We start from the raw sequence: 26,774 nt of genomic DNA on the forward strand, positions 1-26,774 counted from the left end.
GGCCCCGTGCCGTGACATCAGCAGAAAGGGGCCGAGATCCTGCCGGAGCGGGGATAGGAGCCACTGGGGGCACTGGGGTGTCACGGCACTTCCCTCGGTCTGAGAGCGGAAAGAGAATGAGCTTCCCCTCCTCCGCTGGGGTTTGGGATTGACTTTTGGCTTCTCCTCTCACTCGGAGACATCCAGACCCCTTTACCCACCCCCCCGGGACCCCTTCTCTACGCTCCTGCTGGGGTATTTATTTAGAACTGAGAACAAAAGCCCAGCTGGGCTATCGGCAGCATCCCCGGGGCTGTGGGAACCACCCTGGACTTTGCTCGGGCAGCTCCGGTGGCGTGGGATGGGATAAGCGGCTTTGGGAGCTGGAGACAGAGCAGGGATGGCAGCAGGCGAGGTGGGGCTGGGGGGTCGGTCAGAGGGGGGGAGCGGAGGGGCAGGGGCGGCTTGGAGGGGGCTGTGGGCTCGGCGTAGTTTTGTCTCCTTTTGCAGGCGGGAGAGGGGCAGGGTGGGAAGCAGGAGCATTTGCAGCCCCGCGGTACTCCATGCCACATCCCTGCAACCCCCAGTCCTTAGGGGCTCCCACCAAGCACCCACGGCCAACACCAGCACCCCACAAGCACTCTAAAAGGAGGGGACCGCATCAGGATGGGAACCCCCATAACCAGAGCTGGTGGCATCTCCTGGAGGATGTGTTTAGCCGACAAGTGGGATTTCAGGGATCTTAGCTGCCATCATGGAGCAATCGAGGAAGCCTCTGGCCATTTCTCCGAGCATCAGGCTAGTGGCCGGGGCTGTCTGGCATGGGAAAACCTGCTAGCCACGGCTGCAAAGCTGTTCTTCCCACCATGCAAGGGCAGGCCCTGGGCTTTTGCCAAGCATTTGATAGGATTTGGGATTTGCACTAGGAGTGGGGTGAGCCCCCCCATCTGTGACACCTCCTGGCTCCCTCAACCTGAACAACTGTTGGTGGCCTCGGAGGGACCTCATGGCCAGGCACAGGGTCCCTCCAAAGCCACCTGCTTTTGCTTTTCCACTGGCTGCCCGCTTTTGTAGATTTTTTTCCTCTGTAGACATCCCTTATGGGATCTCAGGGAAGACACTGCACTCAGCAGGAGGAACCCTTCTCCTCCTCGTTCCCAGGTGTAATTTTAGGACCTGTCTGGCCAGAAAAATCTGTTTTTCCCCCCACAGGGCAGGCACTGGGAGGAGCTGGGATGCAGCAGGAGGAGCACCCGAGCCAGTTCTCACCAGCGGTGGGTAAGAGGCTGATGTTTCCCTGGAGCAGGTCTCTCCTAACCCATTTTCAGCCTATTTTTACCGTGCTGCCTCACCTTTGCCCTTGCAGGGAGACTTTGTTGTCCAGCCTGCTCTCTGACTACTTCTGCCCTCATTCTTCTCCACGTGTCCCCCCAAGCCTGGTGGGATGGAGGTTGCTCACTCAATCAGATGATCAGTGCCTCCCCATGCCAGCGGAGATGGGGCTTGTGGTTGCATTGCTACAGCTGATGCCTGCAACCACTTCTGCTTTCGGGCAGGAGGGGCCATACCCATCAAGGCATGCAGCCCAGGCACAGCACCAGCTCCGGCTTTTGTTTCATTTCACAAGAAAAGGAATTTTCCCAAAGCTCCTGCTCTCCTCGCTGCTCCTGGCGTGATCTTCACCCTGGGTGAAGGCAGTGGGAGCGGTGGTGATGGCCAAGTGGAGGTGATGGCCAAGATGTTGCTCAGCAGTTCCTGCAACTACAGCTACAACCCAGTCCTGATTGCTTCACTGAGTCAGCACTTCTGAGGAAAAAGAGTGGGGTTCGTGCCCTGTGACTATGAGGAAGATGTCACAGCTGAGAGACAACGAAACACAGGCTGGGGGCTGCCACATCCAGAGGAAAGGCTTGCGTGGACAAGGAGAGGACAGGCTGTTCCCTGCGGCAAGGCTCACAGGGCAGGGAGAGTGAGGGAAGGGGAAGAAAGCAAAAGGCGTCCAAGTGACCAAACTGTTCCCTACGGCTGTTTGGCACCTCTGCTCCCCGGGGGCCAGTGGGAGTCAGGTTGCTCCCTATTGGGATGCTCAATATTGGCTGGAGCAACATCCCTGGAACATCTGCTGTGTGTGGGGAGGAGGGCTGGCGAGGACCCCCCAAAACGTGCCAGGAAGGCACGGGATGCTCTGGTGAACCCAAGAGCCCATGGCACTGGAGAAATCTTGGTTAAGTCCAGGCTGGACCACCTCTCGCTGCATTCGGGGGCTACTGGGTGGTCCCTTATCATGCTGGGGAAGCTGTATGCTCCTCTGCCTACAGCTGCAGTGATGGCTGGGTGCCCAGCAGCGCCTTGGCATGGTGAGAGTTAAGCTGGAAGAGGGAGAGGAGACCTTTGTCCAGCTGCCCTGGCATCTTATCTGCGCTGAGCCTGGGGAAGGTGCAGCTGAGGTGAAGTCAATACAGGAACCAGTTACAGGAGGCATATGCTGGTCAGTGGCACAATCAGTGTTTCTGAGTAAGGCAGGTAATTTTTTTCATTGCAGGCGACAAGTTTACAACTGAATTTTCCAACGCACTCAGACCCAGCCCTGAAGTCTGCTCAGATCTGGGAAAACCGCAGCAGGAGCAAAGCCTGGCCCTGGCTGCGGGGACCCTGGCACCTCGATGCCAGCCCACTGCAGGGCCTCACGTCAGCGTCAGCGAGGAAAGCTGAGCAAAGGCGCGGATAAAAATAACTCTTCACTGCGCTTCCCTTTCTCACAGCCTTCCATGCCTGTCTTGGGATGCATCACGCATGAGCCACGATTGCTCATGCTTTCTCCCACATCCCTTGCACCATCAGCAAGTCACACACGCTACAGTGACTCACAGGGACCCCCAGGGCCAGCAGCCCCCCACGGCCCTCCAGACCCCCATCCTCTGAGCCAGCCCAGCCCACGGCCGCTGGCCGCAGCCTGCCAGCTGGTTTGCCCTCTCTCGCTTCCAGCACTCACCAACCATAGATTCTTTGCAAGTGCCCGGGGATCAAAGCCAAATTCACTGGAAACCACCGGTTGTTCCGGGAGTTTTGCGGCACAGAAAGATCCCCAGTGTCTCCCCAGTCCCCTCGTTACCTCCTCGTTACCCAGCATCAGCTCAGCCTGCTGAAGCAACACATTTCCCCAGTGAACTCGCTGCTCCCCAGCCCCTGCCCTGCCCTCCGGCTCGGCGGAGAGCTCGGGGATGCCCACAGCCGCCGCAGGGGACTTTCTGCTCTACCTGGACAAAGTGTCCTCTTCTGCCCCTGTGGAAATCCCAGCTAAGGACCACAGAGGCTGACCTTTCGGATCCAGTGCTACCCATCTCCTGCACCACCAAGGCTCCCTCCAGAGCGGGGAAGCTGCGGTGACACCGGGCTGTGCCGTGGGTGCACCGAGGCTTTTAGCTGGCCGGGGAGGAGGGCAGGGGACGGGGAAGGAGGAGTTATTGCTCTGGTGCAACCCAGCCGAGATCTGCGGGGCTGCTGCTGCTGCACTGATTCCGACATGAGCATGGCAGGTTTTGTTTTATTAAAGCTTTTATTGACCTGTGTTTAAAAGAGACTCTACAAAGCAGATTACAGAGCTGCTCACGGCATTTTTATATCAATTATGAAATAGCTTCCTGGCATGGACCGAACTTCTCCTGGGCTCTTTGGGTGCCTTCATCACCTCCAGGGACACTGATGCAGCAGTGAGGTGACCCTGCCCTGCCCAAAGGCAGCAGCCCGGTGGCTCCTGTTCCACTCCTGCCCCATGGGATGCCACAGCCCTACGGGACGGCGGGGGCCAACCCCACCCGGTTATTTCCACGGTCAAAGACGGAGTAAAACTGACGGATAAAAACGTCGCCCAAAATCCAGAAGGGTCCAGCAGGAGGGGCGATGTCCAGGCCCTGGAAGCCACTACTGCAGAAGGCTGTGCCAGCATACTTGTCCTGGGGAAAGGAACAGTGCAAAGTTGGGGACGAACCCAAGAGCCTTGTGCACATGGGAACAGGCAGGAATGGTGCCTGCGGGTCCCGTGCATGAAGCAGTGTGGCTTGTCACCCTCTGGGACACGCGGCTCTGGGCCACCTGTGTCTCCAGAGCCACTGCCGTACCGTGAGGGTGTAAGCCTGGGCGGCGAGGGTGTAGGGGACCCCGTTGATGGTGAAGGTCACGTCAGGCATCATGCCGAGGTTGTTGCAGTCCACGGCATACTGCAAAACAGCCAGGTGGCTCGGCAGTGGTCGAGCTCCCTCCCAGTGAGGTGGGGGTCTCAGGGCTTTGCCCCCCTCCTCTCCCCACCCTCAGTCTCACCTCTCCATCCACAGGTGTGGCACCAATATAGCTCTGCAATTTTTTTATATCCTTGGTAGGACCTGTGATGAGTGACGTCCCGGTGTCCACGATGGCCTGGCAGCCGTTCATGCAGAAAACCACTGTCCCGTTCAGCTGGATGCTGGAGGAGAAGGAAAGAGAGAAGGACCAGGAGGGACTTGTCCTGATGATCTTCTGCCCCAGCCCAGCACTTCCCTCCCTGACCAGCACCACTCACTTGTCCAGCTGGATCTGCCAGTACCCTTGCTGGGTGACCGGCACCCAGTTCAAGGTCCCCATGAAGCGGGAAGGGTCAAAGCCACCAAAGATCACCTCTCCTCCCAGGGGGGATTCGGGGTTCCTGGAGGGAAGAGGAGGAGACCTGAGGGATTGTCTCCCTCTTGCATCGCACATCGCATTTTAAAGGGGTGGATTTATACCCACTCGCTTCCCACAAATGCTTAGGGTCATTCGCTTTCTTCTAAGGCCTGAGCTCTGCGATGCTCGCCATGGTACCAAAAACCCCCTTTACTATGTCAGTAAAACATCTTTATTTTAGTGGCCCCTCCTGTTCCTTAAAAGCAATGCCTGAGTCTAAGCAACATCCCAGAGCAAAGCCGTGTCCGTACTTGCCCAGGTAGAAGGAGAACATGGGCAGCTCCACCAGATTTTGTGCCATCATGTTGTCAAAGACAGGGGTGACCCCATCTACAGCCAACGAGGGGTAAGCCAGCCCCAGGATCCCATCAAAACTGACATCCAGGAAGGTTTTTCCCGGCTCGCTGACACTCTCTGCAAACTGCTGGTTGCTCACGGTGAGACCCTCAATCTGTGGGGAGGAGGAGGTTTGACAGTGATGCTGAGCCTGTAGGCAAGTCCCAGGCACGTTACCCAGAGCAGGAGAAACCAAAGATGACTCACGACTACTTGGTCAGATCCAATGATGCCCGTCAAGCTGCCGGTGCCGTACTCGATGGAGAAGGGGGTCCCTACCGCCTGGTACGTGCTGGACTGGACTGGCTGAAACTGGTTGTGTGCAGCTGGGAAGGGAGATGGGAGCCGTCAGCAGAAACGCTGTTTATCTGCACGGCCACGGATGCCACCACGGTTGGTGACAGCGACTGGCCTCGAAGCTGTGTGGCATCATTGCAATGCCCGTGTCAGGGGCACGCTGCCGAGGGAAGGTGCTGCTCATGAGACGGTGAGGCACGCTGGTGTTTTGAGGAGGGGTAAAACTTAACCCGTTTCAACACGCCTGAAAGGTGCGAGGGTTGTGAAGGGGAGCGGGGTCAGCGTGTGCGACATTTCTGTGAGACCTGAAGATCAGTGTTAGGGACAGAAGCAGCCCCGCAGGTGCTGCTGTATGCAGCTGTTTTCCCCAGCCCACCTTGGGTTGTGGTGGAAGCACCGGCGGAGCCCTGGGGCTGCTCAGAGATGCTCCAGGTCCCGGGGCAGCCGAGCTGGAGTCACCGGGGCTGGCTGATCCCCAACAGCACCAACAATCCCGGTGCTTGTCACCCACCGAGCCCCCGGGCAGACAGCCTGGAGCTGCGCCCTGCTCTCTGTGCCCGCCTTGTTCTTGCCACCCTGCCTTTTTCTGACAAGCTATATTATGTGCTATTATCTTTGCTTGTTTGTTTAAAGGCTCTCCCATAAGAATGGCCTAAAGAGAGTGTCCGATATCTCCCGCAGGCTGATGGTGCTGGGTCCTGGTGGTGTGATCGCCGCCTGTGCCTGAGCAAACAAACCCGCTGAGGCTCCCCACGCTTGCTGCCCCCCAGATTGCTGTATCTGTGTGGACCTTGGAGGGCTCAGCTGGGCGGAGAGGTCCTCCCCAGCTCTCCGGGCTGTGTGTGCTGCTGACCCCATGGTCAGCATGACCCCATGCTGACACCCCCGGGGGTCACCCAGGGTCCCATCTCTGCCAGCCGGGGGGGACACGGCCGGTCGGGGAGCCCCTACTCACCACAGGCTTTGCTGACGCAGTAGATGGATGGCACCCAGAGGTTGGAGGAGCCCGTGTCAAACACCACGGTGAAGTTCTGGGGGGGGGTCCCAATGGAGATCTGCCCAAAATACTCCAGCTGGCAGAGAGCGGAGAGGAGACCACTGTTAGCTGTCGGAATGCCGAGGAATGCCTGTGCTGGGGGTCTGCAGAGGGCTGGTGGGGTTCGGTGCGGGGGGTGGCTGGCATGGGGGCAGTGTCTGATAGGACACAGACGCATCATGCCAGGCGGAATAAAGGAGCCAAATATTTAAGGAACAATAAGGCAAGTTGAGAACAAAAGGCAGGACAGTGGGGGCAGGCACCATCCTCTTCCTGTGGGGTGCAACGAGAAAGCTGGGCCCCAAGGGGACCCTCATCACTGGGATGCATACAGTGGCAGGGGCTTTGGGGACAGGACTGTCATGCTGCTGGGGAGTGGGATGAGCCTGGGGAATGGGATGAGCCTGGGGAATACCCTCCCCCTCTGGCTCTGGGTCCTTTGGGGTGGGGTTTCCCCTGATGCGTGCGATACGTGCGAGTTTTGGAAGAAATCTGTGTCCCCGCCGTGTGCCCGAGAGCACTGTGGGCTCGGGGAGGGCAGCGGGCAGGAGAGGGCTGGCAGCGCTGGCAGCACCGGCCGTGAATGCGCCGCCTTGTCCCCTCTCATCATCGCATTCCCGGGAACAAAGGGCCAGGCAGGCAGCGAGCCCTGGCACGCTGGGCACGGGCTGCAGGCGTGCTCCGTGAGCAGGCGTGGGCTTCGTGGGAAGCACTTGGGTGCTGGGGACCACTCACGCAAACGAGTGCGTTCAGGGTGCCTGCGGCACACTGCTGGGACTCAGCACCCCCCGGTCCTCAGTGCCGCCCTGCTTACGTCCAGGTAGCTGATGAGGGGCTCATTGGCCTCCTTGAAGACGTTGCAGTCCTCGGTGTACTCGATCATGTCGAGCTTGTGGGCTTTGCAGAAGTGGGAGAACTGCCCGTGGTCCCGCATCACCTTCCGCAGGGAGCGCTGCCGCACCAGGGTCACCCTGGGGGAGCAAGGGTCCTGGTCACCCACCGGGGCTGCGGGCGCTGCAAGTGTCCTGCGGTTCCCATGTCCACCCTGAGGGTCCCAGCACCACCAGGATGCAGGTCCACAGCCTGCTTCCCCGCATCCCCACCACAGTGCTTCCTAGCCAAGGCACAGCAAAATGGGGGGGGGGGGTGTTGATCTGTTTTCAGAGACAGCAGGTCGGGGCACAGCTGGCAGGCAGCAATGGGGCGGGCAGGAGCTCAACGTGACTGATGGAAAAGGACCTTCAGGCTGGGAGAGGGGACCGAGGCCAAGGTGAATTCATGCGTTTGCCCTGTCTGCTTGCACAGACCTCAGCTGTGAACGGCAGCTCATCCTGCAAACCTCTCTGCAGCCTGCTGCTGCTGCTGGGGTCTGCAAACCTCTCCTCTGACGGGGTCCGCAAACCTCTCCTCTGATGGGGTCTGCAAACCTCTCCTCTGACGGGGTCTGCAAACCTCTCCTCTGACGGGGTCTGCAAACCTCTCTGCAGCCTGCTGCTGCTGCTAGCGTCTACAAACCTCTCCTCTGACAGGGTCTGCAAACCTCTCCGCAGCCCACTGCCACTGGTGGGGTCTGCCCGGAGGGATGGAGATGGCCGCAGAGCCGATGGGAGCAGACCAGCAACCACCGCATGGTCCCCGCACTCGGTGCAGCCGCAGGGTGTCTGTGCCGGGGCAGCTCAGCTCTGCCCCATCATCGCTGCCGCGCTCGATGTTGGCAGGACCCTGGGAGCGAAGCCCCCCCCAAGAACCCAGGGTGCTGGGCTGCACCATGGGGACCCCCTTACCTTTTCAAGCTGCTGGCCAGGGAGAAGCAGAGCACGGCGAGCAGGAGGAGACGCTTCATGTTGGCGTCTCGGTGGCAGCGCTGGCCTCGGCTGGGCTCTGCCGGTGTGGGTAGTGCTGCGGCGTTGTTCTTATACCAACAGGTACACCCTCGCCCCGGCGTAGCAGCGCCGCGATAACACCCCTTTCAATGTCAACACAGGGCTTTGGCAGTTGAAATGAATCACGGGCCACATCCCAGGCGAGGCAGAGCAAGCGCCCTGGGGTCAAGTTTGTTTTTATGGGTGGGGGGCTGGTGGTGACAGAGCAGGGCATGAGTGGGGACCTGCCGGGTGCTGGGCAGGGGGCTGTGCCGGCTGCTTTTGGGGGCAGCAAAGGTCCCATAGTAGGAGCAGAATGTGGTCTCCATCCCAGTGCCAGCCCGTTATCCACTGGAAATCACCTGGCCGGGCTGAGCCAGGGGCAGCCTCCCCAGATGCTACATGGGGGCTTTGCTTTGCCCCTCAGCTGCCCCACGGGACCTGCCCACAGCCATGGGGTGCCCCACGCCCTGGCAGCTGCAGGGGGGATGCGGGAAAGGGATGTGCTGGCAGCATTGGGCAGCTGCCGAGCAAACTTTAAAAGAAAAAGACTAATTAGCTGCGATGAACTGCTTGGGAATCTGTAACTTTCCCTTTTAAATAGTGGTCAAGCACCATCAAAGCCTGGTCAGGAAGAAGCTGCAGCAGTTACACATCGCTTTACAGCCCCTGATGGGCTCTTCCCCAGTGGCTGACTTTTGTTAACACAAGGATGGCCGTCTCATTAAGCCTCTGAATGCAAATAAAAAATGCTAACGAACAAATAAAACCTTCAGATATGGAGGGGAGGTGCATTGGGGGAGGCGAGGGCTTTCTTGCTGCCAGCATCTCTCAGACACGCGGCTGAAGGCTTGTGATGATGCTGTGTCATCTCTGTGGTGCTTTTCCATGTTTATGGCACTGTAATAAGCGGGGACGGGTGCCACAAGGGGAGATGTTCTACCTAGCGAGCACCGTTCAGGTAATTAATGGGGTTTCTACCCTTAGCGCTGTGCTGATCAATTTTCCATTTATCCTGGCTAGTCTATTTTATCTAATTAAAGTCCTCGCCCTGGGAATTAAAGTCCTTGTCTGTGGGGCACAGGTACCAGCAGGGCCGTGAGCCCAACGTGGCCACATGCGACCCCCACTAACGGGAACGGCTGAGAAAGAGCCGAGTCGCGGCTCCTGGTAGGGGGAGTCTCGTGTCTCCATCCCCGGGAGATGCTGCCAGGCTTCTCTTCTCCCTGCCTCTGCAAGGAGCTTAAGCTTAAAAAAATCTTATCCAAGGTTTCTGCGGTGTGAGCGTGGAGACATGGGACACGGCAGAGTCAATGCTGATGGCAGATGCGGCTGTTTTATCCAAGTCAAATGCAAATTCCCTGCATTTCCCCATGCCCAGGTTGGGAGCTGCGGTATTTTTTACTGAGTGGCTTTTATATAAAGTTATCATCTATTTCTCTTTTAAGATGCAGTTTAATGTACCGGCCTCCCTTCTTGTTCTAATCATATATTCATAGAAGGAATTAAAAAAAAAACCAACCAGCTTCCGAAAAGAAAAGCACTCCCAGCAAGTGCCAGATCAGCCGAAAGCAGCAAGTCGATTGTTACAGACATGGTTTATAACCCGAAAATCCTGTAAGAAAATCCAGCCTGAAGGGTCATTTGGCTTCTGAGATAAACGTGAGTGTGAGCTGTAGTACAGACAAGCCAAATACTTTAAGCAAAATAGTTTATTTAGTGGAAAAGAACCCAAATTGGATCATCATAATCTGCAAACTCGTGACAGTAGATTCAGTGTTAAAATGTGAAGATGAAAGAAATGAAGAGGCCAAGCCTTTCGTTTAGAAATTTTTGAAGTTAAGCAAATTTATTTCTACTTTCATTTAGCTATTTTAAAAGTAATTTTAAAATCCAAACTCTTAAAGGGAAATCAAAAGTTTTATACCCAGTTGAGCAAAATGGCTTTTCCCCTCTTTCTTTCAGGAGCCAATGCAAGACTGAGCAATATTTGTCCAGAAAATTGGGAAAAAAGGCTTTGCTTCATACATCCTTCCAGCTGCACCTTGATGTTTGAAATACACTTTATGTGTTATAAATGTACCGATATACGATGCCTCTCGCCTCAGCTGGGGTCTGCATGGTGCTGCCCATCCCTGCCCATCCTCCAGCTCCTGCGGCATGACGGCACCTCCCGGCACACTGGGGACAGCCCAGAGCGAGGGAGCCAAACATGCAGAATTATTTATAAGACTGGGAGCCTTTGAATCCGTCTTGTTAATAAAACAGCAGAAAAAGGGCTTGCGTTCAGTAGAAATGTAATGAGAGGTGACTGCCAGCCACTGGAACGTCCCAAGTCTTGTAAGTTAATATAGCTTCTATAGGGTCGTGTATCGCTCCAGGCAGCAGCTGTCATAAAGTGCATCTTACCCCGTCCAGCTTCGCATCCGTGCCCTCAGATACGTTAGAAATAGGTTACTCATAGGCACCTCATGCGGAAAGCATACCCCTCACCAGTTCAGCGTGCGGCGCTTTACTCATTTTAAGTAATCTGGTTTCAGGCTAAAAATATGTTATCTGTGTTCTTTCTTCGTATTTCCTTTAGTTTAGCCACTTCCACAATTAGCTTTGACTGATTCGAATCGCACCCAAGTAGCATTTTCTGAAAAGCCTTTTTTTTTTTTTCTCTATCAAATACTTTTTCCACCTGTTAATCTGTTTATACATCACTGAACACTTGAAGGGCTGAAACCCTGCAATGGCAAACTTTGACTTCAAAAAAAACCCATAAAAAGCCAAGCAAGCTTCAGCTCAGTCCTCACCTGTGTCACAGAAGCGGTGGGTGAAGCAGGACCAAACCCCCTGGGATGGAGCAGGGGGATGATGTGGTGCTCATGGTCCCAGGGGGTGGGGGAGATGTGGGCAGCTCGCAGCAGGGACCTGGCAGGGGACCCCAACTCGTGATGCAGCTCCTGGGGGCGAACGCCGACGGCGCCTGGCAGCTGGGGGTACGTAGGGCTTCTCAGGAGCCCACCTGCTCTTTGTCTTTATGAAGTTGGGGGGATTTGCTGAGATGCTGGGGTGTTTTCCCCCCGGGAGAGGATTGCTATGGGAACGTGGGGGTGGCGGAGATGTTTAAACACCAGTGGGCATCGTCCCCATGAGTCAGGGACCCTGTGAGAAGTGGGGTCCCTCTGCTCCCTGCCCATCTCCTGCCAGCGAAGAAGCACAAGAGAGGTCGGGCTGTGGCAGGGCACCTCCAGCACCAGATAATACGTGATGCCGCAAGTTGTTACTGACCAGAAAATTTTCCCAAAAAACAGGCAGGTGGAGGCCCATTCACCCCCAGCAGGCACCGAGCCATGCCAGGCTCTGCCACCACGTCCCTTATGATTTAAAATGTTTTGCCCCTCTAGAAGACTTTTACTTGGAAGCACCCAGAGCACTTTTTGGGTGGCAGCTGAATTGCTGTGGGCTGAGCCGGCCACGCTGCCGCTGGTCAGGGCTCTCTGCCCTCAGGGATGCTTTGCTCCAAGGAAGCTCAGCTGCATCTCAGCAGAAAGCTGCTGGAGGATGGAGTGAGAGGGAGAAATGCCCGGGAGAGAGGGATACAGTGATCAGCTCCTGGGATAGAAGGATATACTCCTGTGATAGAGGGATACGCTTCTGCCCTGGAGCAGAAATGGCCACAGAACAGCACAGAAACACCCAAATATATTTAAATGAGCCAGCTGACAGAGAGGAAGCGCCATGGAGCCTCATGTGGGCTTGTTCCTGCCATCACCATCGGGGTAGAGCGAGACCGCATCCGGCATCGAGCTGGCGAGCCCTTCTTCCCTGCCGGACCCCTCCAGCTGCACGGCCACCGAAAATGCTGCCAAAACATCCTTAACTCCGGCTCCGTCCAAGGCCCTGGCTGCTCCAGTCCTGCAGGAGAGGGAAGGTGCAGAAAGCTCTGGTCTCCCAGGTAAAACGTGGCTGGATATTGCGCTCCATCGACGGGATGACTTGGGAAGCAGCGGGGTTGTTCATCAGGGCGAGAGCTGGGTTTGGTGTCTGCGTCTGAAGGATGCCTGCAGGGATGTGTCACTGCCAGCCCAAGCTTTAGCCTTAACCTGGGGCAGCAAAGCTGGACTCCAACAGGATTAAAATAATTTGAGGCATTTCCACAATTTTGCTTGCCTTTAGACGGAGGGTAGACATCTTGAATTTACTAGTCGGTAACCAGCCGAGTAGGAGCTTTTTACAAGCCTTGATTGATTTCAATAAGGCGTTTTGCTTGAGAAAGGGTTAATATCTTGGGGGCTGGAGGCGGGGGGGAGGCTCACAGCAGATTACCTGGCACACCAAAAAAGTACATGCTGCCAGCATCTTACTAGCTGTTATCTTCAAAATAGACATTTCAATACGCATATGCATATCATCTCTTCGATCTGGCCGTACCCCATCTCAGCAAAGAAGCTGCCTGCTACTGATATTTGGATTTGGGTCTTCTTTTGCAATTTCCTTTTGAACAGCTCATTTTTCAGATTGTTATCTGCCGCAGCAGCGTCTCCCGCCCCACAGTAGGAAATGAGCCATTTAAGAATGACAGCCGGCTGAGTAGGATATTGGGGGACAGAGCAGTTCAATAAGGGAGGGGGGAAATTCCGGCAAGAAACGGACTTTTAGCTTGGCAGTGGCCAACCTGGTGGGGTAAGTGGAATTCCACAGGAGATTGGGGAGCTTATCGTAAAAAGCTTTTGATGAATTACTCTTAGAAATATGTCATAGAGGAAATTATAGAATCTGGTCCATAGGACGGGTGATGCCTTTGCTCTAACTATCTATCTATCTATCAGCCTATCAATCATATTATTATGGCTCCTTTAATCATCGTATCAAAGCTTTAGTTGCAAATATCTCCTCATGTTAGCCATATATAATTAATAAGTATATAGGCACTGAGTGAAAATGTAAAGTGCGTTTTTGCAAGTGAAAGCTCACAAAACGAGTGTCCTCCGTTGCTGTCCCTTATTGTAAATCTCTTCAGGATCCTGGCCGAAAGCCCCAAGCCAAGGGGCCCAGTTCAGGCGTGTGTGTTTTCTGATTATGTGCCTTAAGTCTCCCGAACTTCAATAGGATTTAAGCGCTCACCTGGAATTAAATCCGAGGTGTTCCAAATGCAGAGGTGGTGAAGGGCCCCTGAACTTTCTGTCTGGATCTTGACTGATGCAAGAGCTTGACACCAAACCCGTGTCCTTCTTTTGGTTACTTTCTTCTATGGGTTGGGGTTTTTTTCCAGATTAGAATTATCAAGTATTTTTTTGTGGATTTTAAAGAAAAAGAAAAAAAAAAAAAAAGAAATGTGAGAGAGGATTAAAGAAAGAAGAGTAAATTTCAGTTCTTGTTACTATCAGCACCCCGGTGGAGCCCAGAAGCTCCAGGCATGTTGCAGGTACACTAGGGTGGTATATGGAACCATTAAGCTCAGTGGTAACGGCAGGGAGAGCCTGTGGCGATGAGAGATGCTCGCCCGCACGGTAGGAGCCTCCCGCAGAGGGAAGGCTGGGTACTTTTATTTTAGCTCCACGATGTCAGACCGCTGCTTTCAAATTGATGTGGAGCAGCATGAAGCCCAGTGGTGATACTGAAAAATCAAAGACAAAACTCTCTAATGCCTGATTTTGAGTGTTTGACAGCATTTCGGTGCCAAATGTGGAGGGATAGGTTCCGCCCAACATGCACACCGACTTTGTTCGTGGTTCATCTTTATAGGGCCGATCTATACATATTAGTGGCATTTTGAGAAACTATTAGCATACTCATTACAGTTCAAAAAACTACTTATGTCTGTGCGCTATGTTACATGTGGTGTAACGGGTCGAGGGGTTGGAACATCTTCCTCCTTTCTTCTCAATCATCATCTTCCTTTTCTTCTCATCCTTTTCATGACCTTCTCTTCTCCTGGCCCTGTTTCAGCACTCTTGGCTCATGTCTTGGTTTCGGACCGGTTCTTATCTCCTTAGTAGCTAGACTACACATTGCAGTGTTCTACTAGTAGCTAAACCACATAGCGCAGCGTCGTGCAGCTCGGTAACGTCACGGATACATTAGTTGTAACATTTACGGTTAAGCACACTGCCAAAATTCCTCCGGTGTCAATGGGACCATTTTGGTTGATTGTCACCAGGGCCGGCTGCCTCTCCCTGTGCCCCCTGAGCCCTCCCGCGCTCCGCTGGGCACCACCGGGACGCCTCCAGGAAGGATGAGCGCTTGCGAGTGGTGAGTACAGCATGCCGGGCTCGGGAGCCGCAGGCAGCCCTTGGTACCCCCCTGCAGCAAGGGAAGCACCCTAAGGTGGGAGGATGACGGCTGCTACGGGGGGCACCTTTCGGCGAAGGCTCCCAGCCCTCGGGGACGCCGTGCCACGTGCCCCGGAGCGGTGGTAGAGCACAGGGATGCTGCAGCCCCCATGGCTGCTGGCACCGCGCCTGCTTCTCGCTGTGCTGAGGGCAATTGCGTGTCATCACTGGACGGCCCCGCTGAGCAGACACGCAGGCGCAGGGCTTGGAAAGGGCTTGTGATTCTGGCAGGAGCCATAGTTGCAGCTTCAACCCTGCAGCACAACCCCGCTGGCAACGAGGCTTTGCAAAACCCTTCTTACGGTGGGCACCCAAAACAAAAACAAAAACAAACCAAAAAAACAAACCAAAAAAAAAAGTGCAAGGAGCGCTAGTTATTTTTGAAAATGAAACCCCAGATTTTCGGGCACATTGCCTTAAAGACAAAAACCAAACCCCGATACTGTACCAGCAAACCTTGGTCTAAAACGTGCTTTGAAGCAATGGCAAACGGTACCTGAAAGACTCAAAATAATTCGGTGATGTCTTTCACTTAGACAAAATATTTTTCTCTTGTTCAGGTGGGTGCTTGTTACCATCTCAGCTGTCACCTTGATCCTATATGCTCTTCTTTTGCTGACACTTTACATCATGCTCAGCAGGAAAATAGGTAATTTTCTGTCTGGTCGCTGTACCTGTCATGCTCCTCGTTCTCGCTCCCAATCGTCCAGCTTGGTGAGAAGCATTTGCCCAACGCTTCAGCATCCCCCAGTTCGTAAAGCACAACCACGTCCCTGCTCTGGGTCCGCTTCTCGCTCCCGCTCTGGGGAGCAGCCAGTGCTGCTGCGGAGCCCATGTGGGGTGAGCATGGGAGCTGGGCCCCCCCAGGGACCCGCCGGACCCCCAGGTGGGCTGGGCACCAGCATGGGACCATGGCAGGGACTGACCCCCTCGCTGTGCTGGGGCCAGGCTGCGGCCGGGGGGGGCTGCCCCATAGCGCTGTGTGAGCAGCTGTAACGGTGTGGGCAGTACCGGACAGGGCTATACAGCCTTTTGTTGTTTCAAAAACATTTTCTTTTTATTGCTTTTGTTAGTAAGGTGGTGGAAAAACACCATCAGAATCCCTTTGCAAAATATTCATTCAGATGATGCTACAGCTGCCAGCAGGGAAGCTCTCACGCAGCACTGCTGCCCACCTTTGTGCAGAAAGAAGCTCTGCTCGGCCCCACGGGTCAAACTAATTTCGAACTTGCATGGGAAGAGGCCCAGATGCCGTGATTTAACACTGGAGTCGTTCATCATGGGAGAATAGCACGTGCACTTAACCATCTCGCTAATTGAATTGATAGATACTTGCCCGCTCCAATACATAATAACGATGACTGCTGTGCCAGCGGCTCGTGTGGCTTTGCTGTGGGGCAGCGCTGAGGGTCGGGGGTGGGTGGGGGTGTGGGGCATGGGGTGTGTGGGGTGTCGGACACCTCCATCCCGGCTGGAGCGGGATGCTAACCTGCCTCTTGGTTGCAGCCAGCCACTCCTGCAGCAAGCAGGCGAGCAGCAGCCCTGCAGCACAGCCCTGGCCGCCCGCCCCCCCTTCGGCGGCGGGGCAGGGGGTGCACACACCGGCCTATGCAGGTAAGGGCACCCTGTGCCAGCCGCGTTCTGTGCTGGCACATGGCTCTACGTGCCTGGTATTGCATTTGGGCAATACTCGCTTCCTTAACCAGCTGTGGAGACCCTCGTCTGGTGGCCTTGGGGCGGGAGAGGGAGCGAGTGGTGGGGCAAAGGGTGAGCACAACAGCCGCTGGCAATTCCAGTTGCCTCCTGCCTCCCCTGGGCTTTCCCTGCCCAGTTCCCACCAGGGGGATGGAGAAGGCAGGGATCACACTGATGCTTCTTGGATTTTCAATTTTCAGTCTTGAGTGCATTTGCTTTTTTTACCCTTTTTCTTTCCCCACCTTTAACTCCCCCAAGTAGCGATGGAGGTGATAACGCTTCTGGTTTTTAGGGAGCCATGACACATCTTCAGAGACGTCGGAGGACTCGGAGAGCAGCCCCTCCTGCCCGCAGGTACGGCCGCAGGGACCCAGCCGTCACCGAAAGCAACCCCAGCCACTGCAGCGGAGGTGCTGGCCGCTGCCGGCACAGCCTCTGCCCAGCTCCAGACCCACAGAGCAGCAGCAAGGGGGCAGATGCACGGGACTGTACTGAAATACCAGCGGTGGGGCTAGGGTGGGGGCTGTCACCCCTTACGCAGCGTTGCCTACTTAGAGGGAAGCATCCCCCGGTGCCAGGGAGCCCTCTGGACACAAGCCAGGCACCCGGAACGGCTGCACGCCCTCCCGGGGGTTCAAGGGCAAAGCCACCCCGGGTGGATGCTTGTGCCTGACCTGGGGTTTGTTCCTGCTTCTGCAGGGCTCTCACTCAGAAGAAAACCTCAATTACACGTCCCTGGTCTTCCCGGGGAAAGGCTGCATGCCAGGCTGCGCCGCGGACTACGAGAACATGAAGACAGGGGCAGACTATGTCAATGTGGACCCAAAGAAGAAGAAAGCAGATTTCTGGCACTGCTCCAGCCCTGTGGCATCCAAGTCGATCGAGTACACTGAGGTGAAGCTGTGACAGCCGGGATGCTGCTGGCAGGGTTTCGGGTCAGACTGCTACCAGCACGGGGGGGATGGCTAAAGACCCCCGCAGCCACACGGCCAGGGCTTCCCCTTCCCCTCGCCTCCGTCAGCGCCTGGCACGGGCTGATGCTGGCCAGCTTTTATTCCTTGTCACACGTCAACCCACCGATACAATTTGCTTGGTATTTTACTTAAATACATCACTGTTCCTGAAGGCTGCTGAGCGTGGGATGGTGCCGGGAAGCGTTCCTCCTGCCCAGGCTGAAATGTGCTCTCCAGTTTTGTGTGATGGCCCTTTCTCTCATTTCATGAAAGCAAATGAAACACCCCCCCTGCCCTTCAGGATGTAGTCTGTGGAGGGAAATGTAGCGGTCTTCAAAACATCCACCCAAATAGGCTGGCGTCTCCTCTGAATGACACTTTCTTTGCTGATCGCTGTCATAAAATCCGTTTAAATCCAGCTCCTTCACCAGCTTGGCTCTCGCTGCCTGACAAGCCCTGATTCATCACCCTCCCCTGCACACCTTTTCCTTTGAGGCTCAAAGTCTTCCAAGCCCTCGTTGCCCTCAGAGCTGGCCTGGGGTGCCCATGCAGGTGGCTTGACCCCCAGCCACGCATCGAGGGGGATGCCAGGGAAGGAGGGTGACCCTGCCAGGGAGCTTCCTCCCCCAGCTGAAAGCCGTAGTCATCATCCCAGGTGGCAAACAGCCCAGGGCTTCCCCGGGGATTTATATCCCCCCTCCTCAAGTGGAGGACCTGGGCTGTGAGGGGCACAGGACTTGACCGCAGGTCTCCATGTAAGCACAGGCAAGTCAAGCCCCGCTGCATCTTGTGGGAAGGGGTGGCATTCCCTGTCTCCCACCTTTTGCTTGTCCTGCTTTGTCCCTGCACCAAGTGCCCTGGGTGTGGGGGCTGGGCTCCCCCAGCTGAGCGATGCCTGCAGAGCTGTGGAGGGGAGTTGGTGCCCTGCGCTGGGGCACAGGCCACTGACCCCCCCTGTGATCCCACGCTGTGTGTCACATTTTCCTTAAATACTGGCTTAATTTCCAGGGGACTTGACATACAGCGCTGCAATTTTCTCTAACAGCACGGAGCTGGGGACTCTGGAGCTTGCAGAGATAAGCTTGGGATTGTGAGCTGGATGTGCTGGGAAGGCTGTTATCTTCTCGGAGGTGCTGCTTCCCCTGCTTGTCATGATTGCATTTGTCAGGTCACCTTCATGCTCCTGAGCTCCAGGAGAGCCAGTGCCTGGCCAGCCCTGCCTGCAGCTCCGGCTCGCTGGCCTCGCTCTGCGGCTGCGAATGGAGCTGGTTCCTCCCCATCACTTTGCATTTTGTTACTTAGGATTTTTCAAGAAATAAGCTTTCCAAGTGCTGAGGAAAGGGAAGCTGTGCCATAGCTGGGAGCTCTAAGGGGGATGGAGCCCCCTCCGTCAGGGATGGAGCCGCCCCAGGTGCGTTTCAAACTGACTCAACAGTGATGCGCTTCAGTGCAAGGTTGTGAGATGATGGATTTGGTGTTGGTCCTGGGGGGTCAGGCACTCCTGGTCTTACAACCTCGTGCAGATCCAGCCCAGCTAGAATGGCCCATGAAGGAAAAGGTTCAAAACCCCAAACAATCTCTGGAAACATTGCTAGAGGGCAGGAGAGGTGTGTTTATGGAATGGGAGATGAGGCCAAAACCAGCTAGTGGGAGTTTCTGGAAAAAATCTGATTCAAATGCTTGGTGATAAAAAAATGAAAATAATTTCAAAGTATCTTATTTTCAAAATACCTCATTTCAAAATGTCTTATTTTCACAGGCTTAGCCTGTGATAATAGAGGGCATAATGCACCTTGCTTGCAGGGAATTTGGTACCTTTGGTACTCACGGAGGCACACGTACATCCCCCATCAGCAGCTTTTGAGCTCAACCTCCAGAGCAAATGGATGCTCTTGCCTGCCTGACGCTTGCTTCTGGAACAAACCAGCTTCTGGGAGACCCACAACACGCAGGGAGAAGGGCAGGGGCCAGGCTGGGACTGCAGGGCCATGGCTTGTTCCTGGCTGCCAGCCACCCCTCCTCTGTGCTCCCAAGTTCCCTGAAGCCATCTCTGAGCCCTGGGTGGCTTCAGCACTCTGATCTCTGCTAAATAAGACAAAAGCGTCAGCGGTTTGAGAGCAGCTCTTTAATGGGATGCAGCAGCTGTTGAACAGCATGAAGCAGCCCCACGCAGCGGCTGGGGGCTGTGAGCGAACCTGATGGAAAGTGCCAGAACACAGAGGGTGGCAGGATCTGCCTGGGCAAGCTGGAGCTGGGCGAGGGCTGCTCCGAGCAGCTCTTTGGTGGTGCCAGTGCTGGATTTGGGATGCCTGCATCAGCGCAGCGCAATGCTGCTGTGTGGTAGCCGGACAGCTGCGCACAGCAGGAGAGGATGTTTTTGCCCTGTGGGTTTTGTTCCAGCCCCATCCCTGGCCCTGGGGAGGTGGGCAGGGGGTCTGGCTCCAGACCTGCCCATCAGCACAGAGGGGAGAGCGTGCTGTGCCCCAGGGCATGGGAAAGCTGTGCCTTTGTCTGTCTGTTCCGACTGCAAAGCCTTGAGGATGGGAGATGAGTAACTTGCTTGCAGGGAGCTCTGGAGCAGATGTAGCCACGTTGCCTCCCGCTGTGCTCAGGCTGCTTCGCTGGCATCTGTCAAACACCCAGAGCTCAAGCCCCTCCAGGAGCACAGGCTGGTGCAGCATCCCCTGGCAGATACCCAGGTTGCGAGGCATGGCTGGGGCAGAGCAGCCAGGCAGCAAAAGCCTCCCCAGCAGGCGGGGGAGGTGGATGCTGTGGGCAGGACACGGATGTCGGGGCTCTGTCCATCTCCCCCGATGCTCACAGCAGATGCAGCGTGTGCAGCAGCGAGCAGACGGCAGCCAGGTGGACAGTGATGTTTTCCGGGATAAGCATGTAGCCTTCTGCAAAAAGAGATGCTACCAGGGGGGGAGGGACACACCTCTGCCGAGGTGAAGTTTGTGGTGCCACATCTGGTGGCAGCTGTCCCCAGTGGAGGGATGTGCCCCGGGACCAGCCACTGCTCCAGCCTAGAGCGTGCCGGACTCGGTCACCACCTCCTCACAGGGTGGGTAGAAGTCCCTGGCGCTGCCCCCACGCAGGGGGAGGCCAGTGGGGCTGGGGTGGTGGCTGTGGCTCAGGATGGTGGTTTTCCTGCTGCAGAGGCTCCCGGTGGAGGCCTGTCTCCGCAGCCCGGGCCGGGGGCCACCCCAGCAGGACAGGCAACGTGCTGCATCCTGGAGCAGGTGCCCGCTGAAGAACATGTAGATCCAGGGGTTGCAGCAGCTGCTGAGGCTGCCCAGCAGCATGGTGATGGTGAAAGCCACGTTGGTGGAGTCTGGGAAGGCAAGGGAGAGAGCTGAAACATCCACCAACCTGGGCAGGGTCCCAGTGCGCAATGGGCAGGACCCTTGGGGCTCTTTTTCACTTGGGCATGTGTCCCTTGTCCCATTCCCATCTGACTGACACGTCTTTGGGTAGGAGAGTTTGCAGCGTGGCAGACAGAGCCAGGCTCTGCCCCGGGCTGAGGGCTGCAGGTGGGTGATGTACCATCACAGGGCGCCCCCGGAGCACATCGTCAGGGGGTGCTGGGACATGAGACCCAGCAGCTTTTGGACCTTCCTTCAGCCTGTTTGCTGGCCAGAGCATCTCCCAGAGGCCTTTCAGTCTTGGATAAAGTTCCTTCTACCCACGAACAGGCTAGGAGAGCTGCTGAAAATTCCAGCAGAAATCAACTTATGGAAATGGAAATCTGCCTCTGAAACCTCTGCTGCTGGCTCAGCAAAAGCCGTACAGGCACTCCAGGCTACGTGTGAAGGACCCGCTCCAGCAGCACGGCTGCTCCGTGAGGCAATCCTGGCAGAGGATGGGAGCAGCAGGCACAGCTAAAACCCTCCCTGCAGTCACATACCAAACACAGCAGCTCCTCGAGCAAATTCCCACATGGAGGAGGAGACACACACGGCAAAGATGATCCCACATGTTTACACATCCCTAGAGGTGACGGTCAGGAGCCATTGCTTTTCAGTGTTTCTCTGGTGAGAGCAAAGATTTGACTCTGCAAACAGTTTTCTATAATTACTACTGGGGAGCAAAAGTACAGCTTCCCCCATGATTTTTAAAATGACAAAATAACAGACAGCTCTTGTTTGTTAAAAATGCAACGAGCGTGCTGTGTGTCTTGGATGCCCAGGGCTCTGTGCCTGCTCTGGGCTGCAGCCCAGCATCCCCACCGCTACTCACCGTCATCAGGAGCATCCTCGTCCCACACTGACCACATCTGCATGCTGAAAAATGGTGCCCAGCAGGCGACGTAGGCCACCACGATGACAAAGGTCATCTTCACCGTGCGGATCTTGGCACGGGAGATGGTACGCACACTGCTGACCCGCGAGGGCTGCCCACTGGGGCCCTGGCCGCTCTTCTCAGAGGAGCAAGGGGCAGGAAGGGAAGCTGCTGCAGGGCCCCCCGTGCTGGGGGCACCACTCTGGGTCTTGCCCTTGAGATTCTTGCAGATCTCGTAGCAGATGAGGCTGTAGCAGACAGTGAGGATGCCGACGGGCAGGATGAAGATGCACAGTGTGGTCCAGGTGATGTAGGCTCGGGCTCCCCATGGGTACCTGAAGTCTGCCCAGCAGTCCAGCACCCCCGAGCCCTGGCGCACCTCCCGCAGGGAGAAGATGAAGATCTGGGGCAGGCTAAGCAGGCAGCTGAGCAGCCACGTAGCCCCGATCATCACGTAGGCCTGGCGGCTGGGCTGCTGCAGGGTGTGCAGCGGGTGGCACACGGCCATGTAGCGGTCCAGCGTCATCACAATGAGCATGTAGGTGGAGGCGAACATGCTCAGCACCTGCAGGTACTTGACTGCCCTGCAGAGTGGGTCTGGCCCCAAGAAGCGGTATGTCACTTCCCAGATCATCTGCGGTAGCACCTGGAAAAGCGCAACACCCAGGTCGGTCAGCCCCAGGTGCAAGATGAAGAGATGCATCCGGCTCATCTTCTTCCTCAGGCGGTACATCGCCAGCAGCACCCCCACGTTGCCTACGGTCGCTACAGCCAGGATGGTGGCCAGCACCCCGATCTCTGCCTTGGCCAGCTCCTCATCCCGGGTGTGCAGGAGGGTCAGGTTGGGGTCCCCTGCCAGGGTCTGGGGGCTCAGCAGCCCCTGGCTGTGCCCAGGCCAACTGCGATGAGTGCTGTTCCAGCCCCAGCCTGGCTCCATCCCGTCGGGAAGCCCTGCAGGAGCGCAGGCAGCTACAATGCTCGTTTCCAACGGCCTGTTGAACCTTCCCCTCCTCCCCAGGGCTGAGCTGTCAGGATCAGTGCTGCCCCTGAACGCTGCTGCACCAGCTCCTCTGCTGGCAGCCGGTGGGGCTGGACGTGCCTCTTCCAGCGGTCCCCAGCACCGGTGCAGGCTGTCACCTCTGTCTCGCGCAGCTCAACGTTACCCTAACGCTGTTCTAAGCAGCTGCAATTCCCTTCGCTGGCTGGGCTCTCTCCAATATTCTTGTTAAGTGAAGAGGTGCAAGAGCCCCTGGTTCAGCCCTTGAGCTTTCCCTCATCTGCACTAAACATTCCCAAACGCTTGTTTCTCCCTGGACTGCTCATCCTGTGCGTCCCCTCTCCCCCCTGCACTGCTAAGTTGAAAGGGAAAAAGTGGGGAAAAAAAATATAATCTTTGCTTCTTTTCAGCATAGTAAAAGTAACAGAAAATGCTAGACAGGCTGCATCTCTTTGGCTTTTTCATTCCAAGAACAGCAAAAGTCAGGTGAGAGGTGTCTGAGCACCTGCATCGCTGTGGGAGGTGGGGTGGCCGTCTGCCGGCGGTGGCTCTCGGTCGCTGTGGTGTGAACGCTGTGTGCCCGGGTGGGTTTTATAACCCAGCAGCTCCCCTCCCCGCTGGCCCCAGCCTCCTGGGCCGGCTCTGCTGCTGTGCTGTGCCGGGCTCCGATGGGTGCTGCAACAGGCAGGTGGGAGCTGGTTCCCCTCCTGCCATGCTCTCGGGAGCCGTCATCCCTGGGCTTTGCCAGGGGCTTTTACCAAATGGGATTTCTGGGCAAGAGCTGAAGGCTGGGAATCCCCCTGCGCTTCCATCCTTGTCCCCTGCATCCCCTCTCCTGCAGCGTGTCAGGGCTGGGGACACCCCCCCCTTGTTTGCACTCTCCCTGCTAGTCAGACCCCAGTCCCTACCCTTGGCTTCTCCTGGCCCAGCAGAGGAGGCCCCTGTCCCGAGAGCCTGTGCATGGGGAACGAGGGGGTGTGGGTCCCCCTGTCTGGGGGGGTCAGACATCCCCTGATTTCGTGCAGCCGGGTCTCAGCCCCCCAGCAAAGCTAGTGGAAGCATCGTCTCCTGGCACCGCATCCTGAGGCTGCCTGTTCTGATGTGCTGTCCCTTCTGTGCCCGGTGGGGATGGAGTTTGTCCCCGAGATGCAGCAAAAGCCCGACTCTGCCTGCTTAGTCCTCAGCTACACGCTGTCGGTCTGCTCCATCCCACAGAAAACCGTCCCGGAGGTGGGGAGCAGGATTCTGCTCCCTGGAGAGCAGCCCCTGCCTTGGCTCATCGGTTTTTGCCCCATCTCTCATCTGCACGGAGCCTGGGAATAATTAACGGGCAAGGAAAAGCTGATGGGCAGAGGTGAGCTGAAGTTCAGCTGCGGACTTTACGCAAAGGTGTGGTGTGACCCGGGGAACAGCGGTGGGCAGCAGGGACCCCTCGGCCACAGGGCAACGGGCGCTGCACGTTGCGTGGCTGAAAACCAAGAGCTGCGCTGGGCACGGGGCTGGCCGCTCGGGTACCTGCTCGCCCGCCTCTTCTCCTCACCTCCCCTTCCCACCCCTGTCTGAGCCTTCGGTGTGTCTTCCCACGTCATGTGCGATTGCAAAATACCTTCAGTGCATACATACACGAAATATACATGTGTACACACAGTTTCGTTTTTGTTTTGCAACCTTAAGGCTTTGTTTTTTCCTTTTCCCCTACTACTGACAATAACAAATCAAGCCACTCATCCATTTCCAGTGGTTTTTCCTTTCTCTGCTGGGGAAAGAGGGAAGCAGCAAACCAAAGAAATGCACCGACACCGGCTTCTTCCCGGCACTTGCCTGCTCGACAGGGGCTTTGCTGCTTGCAGAGCTGCTCCGGCTCACCGCTGGTGGTATTGCAATTAAGCTGCCTGTAAAAAGGCTGTTATTTGCTGAATAAAGATTTGCAGATCACCTCTAATAACCATAAATGAGCATGATTTGTATCTAATTAAAAGACATTCATCCTTATAAGAGACCCTACGGATATAAAGCACCCATCACAGGCAAGTGCCTGGCTGAGGTGCTGGGGTTAGGGACAGGAGGGTATTTCAGTGAATAATATAATTTTAGATGTTTGTGATCAGACAGCTGATTTTCTGGAAAATTAATAGAGGGCAGTGCAAAAAAAACTCCAAAGCAATAAAAAGTGAGATGGAAGGGCAGGTTCTGCAGAGAGAAACAAGCATTTAAAGGGTTTTGAGGATGGACTCGGCTTTCACTGGCACATCGGGGAGCGATTCTCTCAGAGTTGGAGCTTTTACCTAAGTTTAGTTCCGGGGAGAATCCTTCTGCAAAGGTGCTCAGAGGAAAGTGAAGGTAATCCACAAAAGAGAAATGATCCCTGGAAAACAGAAATTCATTTTCTTGAGAGAGTGATTATCACAGGAAAGAATTTTTTCAAGCAGGTGGATTAAAAAATAAACTCATTTTCTCTCATTGGTTTCCCGAGCATTTTGCCGCATCACCACTATTGCCCGGCTGCCCGTGCTTCAGCAGCGCCGGAGCTGGGCTCTGCGGCTCCGCAGCTCGGGAATCGCTCGCCGAGCACCGTGTTGGTTTGTTTAGTGCCCTGGGAGCTCTTGGGAGGCAACGGCACAGCCATGCCCACCCAGCTGTGCCCACTCAGCCCACCCAGCCATGCCCACCCAGCAGTGCCCATCCAGCCGTGCCCACCCAGCAGTGCCCACTCAGCCCAGCTGTGCCCACTCAGCCCACCCAGCAGTGCCCATCCAGCTGTGCCCACCCAGCAGTGCCCACTCAGCCCAGCTGTGTCCACCCAGCCCACCCAGCTGTGCCCACCCAGCTGTGCCCACCCATCCGTGCCCACCCAGCAGTGCCCACTCAGCCCACCCAGCCGTGCCCACCCAGACCAGCTGTGCCCACTCAGCCCACCCAGCTCAGCCGTGCCCACTCAGCCCACCCAACCTAGCCATGCCCACCCATGCCCACTCAGCCCACCCATGCCCACTCAGCCATGCCCAGCCATGCCCACCCAGCCCACCCATGCCCACTCAGCCCACCCAACCTAGCCATGCCCACCCATGCCCACTCAGCCCACCCAACCTAGCCATGCCCAGCCATGCCCACCCAGCCCACCCATGCCCACTCAGCCCACCCAGCTCAGCCATGCCCAGCCGTGCCCACCCAGCCCACCCATGCCCACTCAGCCCACCCATGCCCACTCAGCCCACCCAGCCTAGCCATGCCCACCCATGCCCACTCAGCCCACCCAACCTAGCCATGCCCAGCCATGCCCACCCAGCCCACCCATGCCCACTCAGCCCACCCAGCTCAGCCATGCCCAGCCATGCCCACTCAGCCCACCCAGCTCAGCCGTGCCCAGTCAGCCCACCCAGCCCACCCATGCCCACTCAGCCCACCCAACACAGCCATGCCCACCCAGCTCACCCAACTCAGCTGTGCCCACCCAGCCCACCCAACCCAGCTCAGCTGTGCCAGCCCAGCCCAGCCCACCCAGCCCACCCCACCCAGCCATTTAGGCTGTTTCCCATAAGCCAGGCCCTGGGGGGGCAGAGGCTGGAGGTGCTGTGGGACGGGGAGGATGCTGCTGCTTTCTGGTAACGCATCTGTTCGTCGGGGCGCGCAGCGGCGGGGGGGTGCACATGCCTGCCAGAGGTCAGTAGCCCTTGGGGTCTCACTGCTGGTTATTGCACCAGGGGGTGACTTGAGCCCTGGAACACAGTGAAAACCGTTGGCACAAGGTCTGTGTTTCCCCCCTCCCCTCTGGCCGCGATGCTGAGCGGCAGGACCGTGTCACTGGATTTCTAAGCTCTTAGCGTTTGGTTTCTCAGGGTAGCACTGGCGTTACGTAGCGAATTTTTGGCAGCTGGTAGCATCAATGCACCATGAAGCACAGCACAGAAAGTGCTGTTCCTGCATCGCACAGGAGGTGCTGTTTCTATTACCAGCTACTGTAGAGCACAGAGGTAGAGGGTTTGCGATTGCTAAATCTTTTGGCACGGTAGCTTGCAGCTCAAATAAATAAATAAAAAAAATGTGTTGGCTTGGATTTGATGCTGATTTGGCTCACTTTGCAACTCAAATATTTTATTTGTGGTATGAAATGGTGTTAAACTTCTGCTGCTGACAGCCCAGAGCATACTTGGTCTGTCTTTAGCATTTAATTACTGAAATGGCTTTTGTGGTTCAGGTCAGGGAAAAAGCAAGATTTGGTCATTTTGCGCTGGTTCAGATGCTGTAAAATTAATGGTGTTGCAACCGCTTTATAGCAGCTTGGGATCATCTCCTTGGAAAGACCGAGGGCAGGAATGAGGG

The 26,774-nt window shown here is 56.2% G+C and overlaps 3 protein-coding genes and 1 long non-coding RNA gene across 7 annotated transcripts; 2 read left to right on the top strand and 2 right to left on the bottom strand.

Annotated features, from left to right (window-relative positions):
* The first annotated feature begins 261 nt into the window (after positions 1-261).
* On the top strand, positions 262-4,492 carry LOC130159805 (uncharacterized). Of its 3 annotated transcripts, none has more exons than XR_008825860.1 (3): positions 262-394; positions 1,192-1,257; positions 4,356-4,492. It is a non-coding gene; the product is annotated as an uncharacterized LOC130159805 (long non-coding RNA). The 3 variants fall into 3 exon arrangements; XR_008825861.1 differs by lacking the exon at positions 4,356-4,492 and adding an exon at positions 1,346-1,442; XR_008825862.1 differs by lacking the exon at positions 4,356-4,492 and adding an exon at positions 1,346-1,442 and having other exon boundaries at positions 1,192-1,253.
* CTSE (cathepsin E) lies at positions 2,509-8,454 on the bottom strand. The gene is made up of 9 exons (XM_056361835.1): positions 8,128-8,454; positions 7,158-7,314; positions 6,263-6,380; positions 5,218-5,336; positions 4,926-5,125; positions 4,535-4,657; positions 4,297-4,438; positions 4,098-4,196; positions 2,509-3,932 (listed from the first exon to the last, which is right to left on the bottom strand). Exons 1-9 carry the CDS (start codon positions 8,184-8,186, stop codon positions 3,768-3,770), a joined length of 1,182 nt encoding a protein of 393 aa, XP_056217810.1. The 5' UTR covers positions 8,187-8,454; the 3' UTR covers positions 2,509-3,767.
* A 3,410-nt stretch (positions 8,455-11,864) lies between these two features.
* On the top strand, positions 11,865-18,813 carry RHEX (regulator of hemoglobinization and erythroid cell expansion). 2 transcript variants are annotated; one of them, XM_056362059.1, is made up of 6 exons: positions 11,865-12,151; positions 14,357-14,448; positions 15,089-15,177; positions 16,035-16,142; positions 16,516-16,577; positions 16,923-18,813. In XM_056362059.1, exons 2-6 carry the CDS (start codon positions 14,432-14,434, stop codon positions 17,127-17,129), a joined length of 483 nt encoding a protein of 160 aa, XP_056218034.1. In that variant the 5' UTR covers positions 11,865-12,151; positions 14,357-14,431; the 3' UTR covers positions 17,130-18,813. The 2 variants fall into 2 exon arrangements, with proteins under 2 accessions (XP_056218034.1, XP_056218035.1); XM_056362060.1 differs by lacking the exon at positions 11,865-12,151 and adding an exon at positions 12,169-12,879.
* Positions 18,814-20,202: 1,389 nt separating this feature from the next.
* On the bottom strand, positions 20,203-22,394 carry AVPR1B (arginine vasopressin receptor 1B). Its single transcript, XM_056361774.1, has 2 exons — positions 21,416-22,394; positions 20,203-20,510 (listed from the first exon to the last, which is right to left on the bottom strand). Exons 1-2 carry the CDS (start codon positions 22,392-22,394, stop codon positions 20,203-20,205), a joined length of 1,287 nt encoding a protein of 428 aa, XP_056217749.1.
* Between the last annotated feature and the right edge of the window lie 4,380 nt (positions 22,395-26,774).

Source organism: Falco biarmicus, chromosome 16, assembly GCF_023638135.1.
Source record: "Falco biarmicus isolate bFalBia1 chromosome 16, bFalBia1.pri, whole genome shotgun sequence".
Classification (NCBI taxonomy): Eukaryota; Metazoa; Chordata; class Aves; order Falconiformes; family Falconidae; genus Falco; species Falco biarmicus.